At 40.2% G+C, this 10,949-nt stretch overlaps 1 protein-coding gene across 13 annotated transcripts in view; it reads left to right on the top strand.

The window, feature by feature from the left end:
• The window catches only part of tnrc18 (trinucleotide repeat containing 18), a 174,086-nt gene that overhangs the window by 106,450 nt on the left and 56,687 nt on the right, over nucleotides 1–10,949 (top strand). For 10 of the 13 annotated variants that reach the window (XM_069905046.1, XM_069905054.1, XM_069905056.1 and 7 more), the window contains 6 exons: nucleotides 1,193–1,389; nucleotides 3,381–3,517; nucleotides 3,948–4,076; nucleotides 4,520–4,697; nucleotides 7,758–8,133; nucleotides 9,997–10,296. In XM_069905046.1, coding sequence (XP_069761147.1) covers nucleotides 1,193–1,389; nucleotides 3,381–3,517; nucleotides 3,948–4,076; nucleotides 4,520–4,697; nucleotides 7,758–8,133; nucleotides 9,997–10,296 — 1,317 coding nt within the window. The remainder of the gene's footprint in view (nucleotides 1–1,192; nucleotides 1,390–3,380; nucleotides 3,518–3,947; nucleotides 4,077–4,519; nucleotides 4,698–7,757; nucleotides 8,134–9,996; nucleotides 10,297–10,949) is intronic. The other 3 variants (XM_069905048.1, XM_069905051.1, XM_069905050.1) reach the window with 3 other exon arrangements.

Below are 10,949 nucleotides of genomic sequence, written 5' to 3'. Positions count from 1 at the left end.
TTCGACGAACAAAACAAAAGACGGGTGTTAATATTTGCTGTTGATAGGGTTTTCTTCAGTTTAGTTTCAGGTGCAGGCATGGTTCACATTCAGAGCTCGTCTCTGGTTGCCATAAGCCATGGAACTGAGTGGCTTGTTGGGCCACTGCTACATTGGTATGACACTGGAATCGTTCACAGGTCCACTCTCATAGAGATAGCAGGCTTACTTTCCAAGAAAACTTTTGGTGAATCAGGTGGATTTTTACAAGGATTCACAGTCTCATGGGGATTACTTTGTGTGCTGTTAGTAGGTTTTAATTTTAAATTAATTGAATCCCATTTCACAAGCTACCACGCCAGAATTTGAACTTGTGTTTATTTCTCCAGGCCTCTCAATTATTTGTTCAGTAGCATAACCATTGTGCTATCTTTGAATGATGAATACATATAAGTGGGATATAGTTGTACAGTAAATCCCCTGGTATCCAGTACTTACGGGGATTGGTAGATGCCGGATAATTGTATTTTCCGGTTCCTTGAGATTTACTCTTACAATGCCTAACTAATACACCTGCATTAAAAATAAACAGTTTTTTTTAAAAAAGCTATTCTGTACTGAATATATAATCCTTAAAGCATCTTACTTTATTTTCAGTCACATTCTTTGAAAACATTTAACTGTCGCTGCATCTGCAGGTTCCTCCCCCTCCACGGAGCCACCCGAAAGTGGAACAATAACATTATAGACAATTTACACTCCCCCTCCCCCAAGTTTACAGAAAAAGCCTCTGACCAGGGTGACTCTTACTAAGCAGGGATTAGGAGAGACTTTAAGAGAGTCACCCTAACGGCGAGCAACATCTATCAGCTCTTCAATCTGGGCGACACCATTGCTGTTTCACACAACTTTATTCAAACAGCTGCTACAAGCAAAGCACTCCAGTGGCTGAATATTTGCTCCCATTTTCACCAAATGTTTATGTGCTACTTCCAGAGAACATTTACTTTGACAATTTTGAACTTGCAGATTTTTAACCTATTATTTATTTTAATCTTTAAATTTATTTTTGCCAGTTGCTTGAGTCTGCTGTCTCCTTGCTATCTGGATACCATAGGTTTTACTGTATTTAAAAATAAAATTGCATTGGGACAAATACGGAGGAAGATGAAGCCTTTTATACATTAGGTCTCCATTTCTGGTTTCCTTGCAGGGACAGAAGGAGGAGGGACTCACTTGGATTTAGAAAGCCTTCTTGTTGCTAGCACACAAGCACTGTTGATGGACTCCATGCCTTTACTTGGAACTGAAGCTCCTGAAGATGCAAAGAATGGACTGGTGACCATCAGGCTCCCCCGGGAGCTGAATCCAAATAAGCGATACAGCTGGATGCAGAAGAAGGATGAACCTGTGAGTGGAGTATTATAAAAGTAACGCTGAACCCAGTCATCCTTTGTTAAAAATAATATACATCACTATTATCTTTCCAAAATTATAACTTTTAAATGCAATTTTAGCAACTTCATGTGCTCCAGTTGTGCCATCCCTCCACCGTCAGTCTTCTCAACAACAACTCAATCAGAGATTCATTTAAGGACCCTGACTTCTGCACTTTATGAATTTTTTTTCTCTATATTACACAGACAGCTTGCTTACTTTTTGTTTACATGTATACGTATCTTCTTGAAGTACAGTTTTTTTTGCGCTACCAATAAGTGGTGATTCTGCCTCACCTGCTGGAAAAAAGAATCTCAGGGTTATATGTGATGTCATGTATGTGCTCTGACAATAAATTTGAGTTTTGAACTTTGCTTCAGAAAAGATCATGAAATGAAAGATAACTGCAACCAATTCATGTGCTGCAAAGTCTGTAAGTTGATCTCGATCACTGAAAGTATTCTAAATTTTGATGAAAGTTATTGGTGAGGAAATCGGGAGAATTGAGGCTTGCAATCATGGCAGAGGATTTTTAATCAAGGAAGCAACTGGGGCCTTGATCTAATGACCTGCTTGAAAGACAGTTTGCCAGACAGCCCAGCACTCCCTCACTTTCATTGAACCCTTGGCCGACACCTCTGATGTGGACCTTGAACCTAGTACCATGTGGTTTATTTTCCATAGTGCGATCAGTGATTGTTGTGCAAGAGCATAGTTTCTATTAATTATTTTGTTTTCCTTAAACAATTTCATACTAATTTATAATGTATGCAAGGCATTCACATTTCACTCCATTTTGATATTTATTCCTTTGTTGGTAAATGTAGGTTGCTTTTGTCTAAATTGCATTGAGCAGGAGGCTCGCAAATATATGCCACAAATGGTCTTCTAAAATGAGGTGTTCTATGAATAGTCTTTATCGTACGTATACATAGTTCATGCTATTTGAAGGAGAGGGGCTTGGACTCCAGCTACAGTTTAAACTGTTGCATTATTAAGTTGGAGAATATAAACTGTCAATGTCTGTGAATTTTTAAACATTACCTTTTTGAAAATTTGAATGTAAAGAGAGAGGTTTTGTAATTTCCTTTTGAATTATTTTCATTTCTAATCCGTGGAGACATTTACTTGAAATGGACCTATTTGTGTCTGCTTTTAGGTATCAAATAAATAACCTCTTTCCACCTCACATGTTCCTCAGCAGGCACGGCCCACATTGCCTCCATATAAAATTGCATTAAAGAACCTCAGCCTTCATTTTTAAGTCACCATAATGTAAGGAGCATGCCATTTGAGAAGTAAAGAGTTCCTGCTGGAACATTATTTTTCTAAAGACTGTCTTGAACAAATTTGTTCATGTTTGCTACACTCAGATTGCAGCATCACTGCCTTGTGCATCTCCATCCAGGTCATTGTAGACCCACTGATCCATTGGATTACAGAGGCTTGGGACTATTTGTGGCATGGAATAGTTCCATTCCTCAGAGCATAGTGGCCTCCATGGCAAGGCTATCACCCTTCCTACCCTTACCTCACCCCCCAACCCCCCCCCCATCCTATGTTTCTGCATATGTCTCTAACAATGTCTGTGACTATGATGGAGGGTGGGCTTTAATGGTGATGAACATCTTCCCAGCAGCCGTGGCAGCAGGCACAGCAGTTGTGAGCCATGGATACAGCTTCTGTATGCAAACATGCATCTCAAATTCCTCGGCTTATCAATGGGAGAGAAGCAGGATGACGATTTCTTAAAGGAAAAATGTCTCAGTTTTGTGTTTCTGCACCCCCCCCCCCCCCCCCCCCCACCGACCTCTAAACTTGCTTTAGCACAATGCACAATCCAGTACACCAAATAAGGGCAAAGTCTAACTTCTTGGTTTGCAAGAATGAACTCCACTTCAAATGCTTATGTCCAGCTGGCAATTTTCAGGACATTTCTCTAAAGCAATTGTTTTTAAATCTAGATGTTCTCCATTAAATCTGCCATAGAGGGAATGGATGCCATGGAGTTGGATTACAGGATGAAGCTGGCTGAACTACAGAGGAGATATAAGGAGAAACAAAGGGAACTGGCCAAGCTCCAGAAGAGGAGGGACTCTGAGTAAGTGACTTGGCTTCAGAGCCACCCCATTCAGAAGCCGGCAAATCACACTCAAGCTGACGTGGCCTTGCTGTCACACTAAAATCCGCTCGACTAACAGATAAATTTGGAACCCTAAGAGTCTTCCCATTGCCTGCAGTGATTCAATCATAATAAAGATAGCTAACATAACGACAAGCAGTGATAAAAGGCCCAGTTTAAATCCTTCCAGCCAACAACAATTAACATCTAAACAAAAAGTATCTAAATAACAGTAGCCTAGACAAGTTGAACTAGAAAAGGTCCAAGACAGGACCGGACGCTAATGCGATGTAAAGTGGAGGCTAGGGGAGATTTTATTCACTAAATTAATACCAGGCCTAGTCATAGTGTGCCTCTACAGTTTAGTTACTAAGTCACATTCAAAATAATCCATATTGTATCTCCGTAGAGAAAAACGGGATGAGAAAAGTAGGAGTTTATCGCGGAGAGGACCTGGAAGGCCACGAAAGAGAAAGCATGGCTCAAGTGCTACATCACCGCATGTTGATAGAGGGAGAAGTGACAGCAAGAGTGGGAAGTAAGTTAATGCGTGAGAGCAATGGTTCATTATTGATTAGCTGTGAATTGGCCAGTGTTGCCTGGACAGTCAATGAGTGCCAAATGGAATGAGCAATATTGCCCACTCTGCCCCCCCCCTCCCCCCACTAAAAGCATCAACAACCAATACCATGACATGTCAACTAATCACTTCGATCTTTCAAACTACCTTCCAGAAGAATCCTTATTGGTGTGGTAGGGGTGGGTGCAGACAAGCAAGTGAGGGAAGCAAATTAAAAAGGTAGCACTCAACCGGAACGTGAGTCTTAGGAAACAGGACCGCCCCACCTCATTTCATTTCTGGTTGTTACTAAATGCTCTGTCTATTCGGGAAGGTTCCCTCATTCTCACCACCCTGCCTCTATTTTTTCACTCCGTGGTGGCCTTTACTCTGCTTGGCATTGACCCCTGCCTCTCGATTAGCAGGCACGGCAAGGGCTTCTTGCTGTCAGATGAGTTGGAGATAGGCGATGGGGCCAAAAAGAAAGCAAGGACTGTGAACCTGGACGAAGAGGATGAGACTGAAAGTGTGAGTGTGAAAGTGAAAAGGAGAAACCGCATGTGGGAAGAGCAGGATGCATCTTCAAGCTTTTCATATGAGGTAAGTCAAGGGAAGAACAGCTGCTTCAGGAATCTCCTTGATGACCCAATGATCCATCGTTAAGCTGTTACCTTATTTTGCATCCTGTTTTCCATGATAATTGTTCAGTAATCCCAGTCTTTTATTCAACAATTTAGCTAACAGAGTGTCTGAAATGATATGGGCATTAAAATCATTCTTCAATTAATTTGATTATGTCATGATGGAAGCATGTGATGTGGATGGAGTCTGTGCAAATGCAGACTAGGAATAAAAGCCCGTTTTCAGAAATAACCTTTTTAAAGAATTTCTATCATAAATGGGGAAAAACAAGTCTCATCCTGCGTGTAATGGTGCCTGTTGATATACTGGTCCCATCATAATTCATAATTCTTTTTCCTCTCCTAAGTGAGCTGAACTTTGTCAAGTAAATTTCCATTCAATTAGACTTGTTTTTACTTTGTACAATGATCTAAAATATTCATCTCATTAGTTATTCATTACACAACCCATGTTATTTTCTTTACTTTGCACCATCCAGCACAAAATCTTTGCATCTAAATTAAATTTGAACTGTGCCTAACCAATGAAATTGTAAAATAAATAGCACATAGCTGTGAAAGTCATTGCTCAGATATCATAGCTCATTTGAACTTAGAGATTTTAATAATGTTCATCTTTTTATCCTTGAGTTGTCACTCTCCTGCACGTTAGTTCTCGTGCTGGAAGACAGCTGTTGGTCGAGTTGCTTAAATCACAAGGAAAAAAAAAATTGATAAAATTTCCATTTGCGAAATTTGTTTGCAGAGAGGAGATTCCTCCAGGTATGAAATTTTCCTCTGACACGGTTTCTCTGCTTGCTGTTTGTCATGTTGTTATCTGTAACCAAATCCTGAATGCAAGTTTGAAGCTTACATTTGATTTGTCAACCAATAGCAAACAGAATGAATTTGTCAGCAATATTTTTTATCACGAGATGCAATTCCTAAAATAAGCAAGTATAATCAGTTTTCCAAAGGGAATGTGATGTAGTATCTGAGTGCTGGCCATCAGAAGAGATATCCTGGGAAAGATGATCAACGTACCAATGAAAATGGAGCACAATTCTCTCTGTCACGTTCACCAATAACAGTGGATATTAGCACATTATGTCAGCCAGTGCCAATTTCTAGTGGAATCATTTGCTAATGTGCTAAAAGAAAAATTACAACCTTCCTATCCTGTCTTGGATGAAAAAGGAAGTCACATTTATGCTGCATTTTTGAAGATGTCAGAATATCCCAAAGTGTTTTTCTTTTTAGCCAAATGGGGGGCAGCACAGTTGGCATAACGGTTAGTGCAAGGCCTTTTACAGCGCCAATTCTTCTCCACTTCGAGTGAATCATCTTGCTCCTGCAATAACGGAGAATACCAGTTATGGTGAAATCAATTAACTTCTGATCTCCTGTTACTTTAAACCCAGCAGAATCACGCACTGTCTGTAAGGAATGAGTACGTTCACCCCGTGTCTTCATGGGTTTTCCCTGGGCCTCCGGTTTCCTCCCACTCAAAGCATACCAGGGGTGTAGGTTAATTGGGTGTAAATTGTGCGGCACGGGCTCATGGGCCAAAATGGCCTGTTACCATGCTGTATGTCAAAATAGAAAAGATCTCCTTTGCACAACAATGAAATAAATGACAAAATATCTATTTTGTGAAGTTGTTTAAGTGAAAGATGTCAGCAAGGAGTCACGAGACCAGTGGGAAAGTAAACTTTCCTTAATTATTAATATAGGGCCTATGAATCCAGTGAAGACCTCAATTAGTTGTCCTGATAGAGTGAAATGTAGGCAACTGGGCTGTAGCTGGCAGTTAATGTATCAACCTTAATTTAGTTGCATTTATTTCCAGCAGGAGCCCAGATTTTTAGCAAGTGCAATGTGTGTAAGTGCTCAGTGACTCTTTGATCCCAAATGCTTTAAAAAAAAGGAGAATGGCAGGGAAATTTAAATCCATCACCACCCTCATCTAAAATCTAAATTATTAAAGGCTCTAACCCAATGGTTTTCAAATTGCACCCCCCCCCCCCCCCACTCACATTCCACCTTAAGCAATCCCTATGCCATAATTGCTTTGCTCTGTGATTGGTAAGGGATTGCTTAAGGTGGGATGTGAGTAGGAAGGGAAGGTTGAGAATCACTGCTCTAGACCTAATGTTACTGAAATTATTTTGCTTGAGAAAAATTGTCATTGGGCCATTTCCTTTGGAGTTATGAAACTGTGCACATAACGAGTCAATTAGTTACGATTAAAGCAGTTGTTTTCAAACTTTTTCTTCCCACTTACATACCACCTTAAGCAATTCCTTGCTAATCACAGAGCACTTATGACATAGGGATTGCTTAAAGTGACAATTTGAAAACTTCTGCTCCAGGATATTTTGATCAGACTTCATGTATCCTGTCCTTAAACATTAGCAATTGTAACTTTTGGAACTCTTTATATATCCCTTTGAAGCATCTTGAAAAAGTCAACATTTTTTCTCCATTTGCTCTCAAAATCCCCAGAGCACAGAACAGCATAATCTTCAAGTATCTTCTTAATATTCTCTGCTCCAAAGTGAGCAATTACAACTCTCAAATATGATTTTAGAGAAAGTTTTGATATTTGAAACTCAGAACTGTTAAAAGTAATACATACAAGTTCCAAACCCAGCCATTTGCAAGACACTGGTTGGTATTCCAGTGTCTCCAGCTAGCAAGTGATTATTTTGAGTGCCCTCTTCAGACATTGATGCCGGTAGATCATGACAAAGGGGTTGGGAGGGAGACTCCAATGATCCTCTCTGCCACACTCATGGTCCCACAGGTTGACCTCCGATCCATTTCTTTGCAGCCACCGTACCGCACTGTGATGCAGCCGGCCAGGGCACTCTCGATAGACGTCCTGTAGAGGGTTGACATAATGGTGGCCAGTATTATTATGTAGCAATGCCAATTCTTGTCCACTTCGAGTGTATCATCTTGCTCCTGCAATAACGGAGAATACCAGTTATGTTGAAATCAATTAACTTCTGATCTCCTGTTACTTTAAACCCAACAGAGTCACGGTCTGATTAAGTTCAAGAAGAAGAGGAAAGTCAGTGAACAGGATCAACTGGCAACCAAGCTGCATCAAGCCCTCTCGCTAACTAAATTAAAGTCACCCTTTAAGTTTTCAGATGGCACAACGGGGAAACAGAAATGCAGCACGTCAGACAGCTATAGGCACCTGGTATCTCATGAAGACTTTTTGGGGAAGGATGGAAGGAAGGCATTGCATAGAAGCATTGGTGGCTCACCAAGCATGCTCTCTTCCAAAGAAAGTAAAAGCAAAATGACAGCCAAAGGCAGGAAGTTGGAGTCAAGTTCAAAGATCAAGGGTAGGCTGAAGGCATCCCATTCTCCAGCGAGATCAGAGGTCAGCAGTTACTCCTACAGTAAGTTCCATTTTCCCCAAATAATATGTTTATTTCTTGAATATCTATACCCTGTGTTAGAAGGATCTAAAATAAAGTCTATTATCTGAAATGAGATTTGATTATGCTTGCAAAAGCACAGAGTAATTCCAGCATTCCTGATGCAGAAAAAAAAGTACCCTGCATGTTTCATTAAAGTCCTCAGTCTTGCTTCCGACCAGCTCTGTGTTTGAGTCTCGGATGAGATCAGACGATGGGTGTATCCAGTGAAACTGCCACTGCTTTGGGTTCCTTAGAAGAATTATGTTGCAGATCTGTTTATCCTGATGTTTAATTTTTGAGTTAATGGATGGTAACACTGAGAAATTAAATTCTTTTTGATTTTTGACAGCCAGTGTCAACATTTTAAGGTTTGGTATGATTCTGGCCAGATGCCAATAGAACCCAACATCCCTGCTCCGGCTTAATTTGAGACTTGTTGATCTAGCAGTAGAGTTATTTTTGCCGATCAAACAGGTTTCAAGGGGCTCGCTGATTTTATTTTCCTCTGAAATCATTGTGAATGAAGCTTTGATTTGGCTTCTCTATCAGATTATCAGCAAGTTGAAAAATCCACCCCAAAAATCAGGGTGCTGCATGTGTCATTCTCGGTGTCGAAGCAGACCTTATAATGCATGGGCACGGTGTACAATATCTTTGTTCTATATGTTTAAGTCACTGAAGGTTTTATTTTAAAACCATTGCTGTCCTAATGATTGATGTTAAAATGTAAAAAGCTAATCCAATTAACTAAAATCTTATGGATGGTCCCAAAAAGGTATGGCTACTGCATTAATATGTCTTGTATAATATATTCCACCTACTTTTGTTCTTATTTGCAATACTTAATAAGATAATAGTTAACAATCACTGCTGTCAGTTAGTAGAACTTAACTGATTTTATCACTTTGGGGTTAAGTGTGTTGGTCAGTGGTCAAGACAGGCTAACAGGCATGATTGCCTTCTGCCCCTTGCCTGTAGGGGCAGAAGGGAAGCTAATAATTGGCCTCAGTCTCCCTGTGCTGACAAGGAAAGGGCAAATGACCCCCATTTTCTCTTCCAACCTCTCCCTGGTGACTTGAATGGAAACCGTGGGTGTATGGACATTAAATTGAGGACTAATGGGAATATGCCACAGAGATAAATGAAAATCTTAGATTCACTTTTTACAGAGGAAAAATTCCATGTTGTGATGAGTTTTTTGGGAGAAAAATACTATCCTCGCCGTACTTTGACATATACTTGAACCTGGAGAGGAGAATATTGGAAGAAAATGAGAACAACCAAATAGTTTTGTTGGTTTTCATTAGTCCAAGTTAATTTGTAGGTTTAACTGGCAGAAAAGCATTGAACCTAATTTTTTTCCCCAAGTATTATACAAAAGTAGTTTTTACAAAGATGCCCTGCACATACCAAAAAATAGATTTTGCCCATTATGACAAGAAGTTGCATTATGTAGCACATTTCTCAAATCAGAAAATCCTAAACAATGTACCAAACATATTAACAAACAAAAATTGGACTCCAAACCACAAAAGGAGATGCTAGTGTCTATAATTAAAAGCTTGAATAAAGTAACTAGAAGGAGCCGGACATGGAGGCGTACAGACAGTAATGGGTTAGAGAAGGTTTCAGAGGTTGGGAAGGATGGGGTTAGGGAGGGCTTGAGAATTTAAAAAATAAGGCAATTACTTCATTAGCTAGTGCGTATCATCCACAGCAACCCTAAATTTGAGGCATTTGGGAACCTCAGGAAACCTGGCCACTTGCATTTGTTTCTTTCACAATACTATGGTATGTTGAGCCTGTAAGTGGTGACACTGAGTGCTACCTTTACCACTGCAGATACTGACACAGAGGATGAGGAGGAGTTGGGAAAGAATGAATGGCCACTGCAGTCCACCTCAAGCATGTCCGAGCGATCAGGCTCCAAGCAGAAGGCACCTGCTCTCTATGGCATGATAGCAAAGAAAAGCAAGGCTTCACTGGGCACAAAGCAGGCCAAAAGACTTGCTTCTGCCACCGGGACTGTGCGATCGCAGCGAGCAACGGACAAGAAAAAGCTGAAGCACTTTGGCTTGCTGCTGGAGGAAGCTGAGGCTGGATCCTCCTTCACTGACAGTTCGGAGGACTCATTCAATCAAGGTTAATAGAAGTAAACCTCAGGTGTTGAAAGAAAAAGATGGCGCAAAGTAGTGACCATCTGGAATTTGGCAGTGTAGGCTGCCCTTTTCTAACTGTGATGTATTACATATTGGCTCTTTTGGAGCCTGTATCTAATAGGCTAATTCCTAAATCCTTTTTTTTCCTTGGCATTGGCCTCTTGAGAGGCTGCAATGAACCACTGGAATTGTAAATTGAATACTTTGTGTGCGTGTGTGTGTTTTCCCAATGTTTGTACTGCAATTTGGTGCTGAAGCTTAATTAAACATGTTAATTTCTTTTTTAACTAAATGAGCGTGCTTTGTCTCTCTTGCTTTGCATCTGCTTTTAATTTTTTTAAAATATAGTCCTTCTAATAGATGAAAGGGCATTTCACTTCATTCCCACTTGCAATAGAACACTCTATTATTCAGATATCCCTTTCACGTCAGGCTTGTTTGTTGGAAATGCAGCAATGTTGGTTTTCTTTGTCTTTATTTCTTAGAAGCTTGCTGGTATCGCCTCCTCTAGTTTCTAATACATCCTTGAATAATATCCAGTCATTTCAGCATTCCTTTATTTTTTGGTTTCTTCATTTTCTGTTTTACCGGTTCAAACTTTTTCCAAAGCCACCAAATGAAAGATGTATGCAGAAG

The sequence above is a fragment of the Narcine bancroftii genome, chromosome 12 (assembly GCF_036971445.1).
Source record: "Narcine bancroftii isolate sNarBan1 chromosome 12, sNarBan1.hap1, whole genome shotgun sequence".
Classification (NCBI taxonomy): Eukaryota; Metazoa; Chordata; class Chondrichthyes; order Torpediniformes; family Narcinidae; genus Narcine; species Narcine bancroftii.
This window is presented reverse-complemented; position numbering and strand designations above follow the sequence as displayed.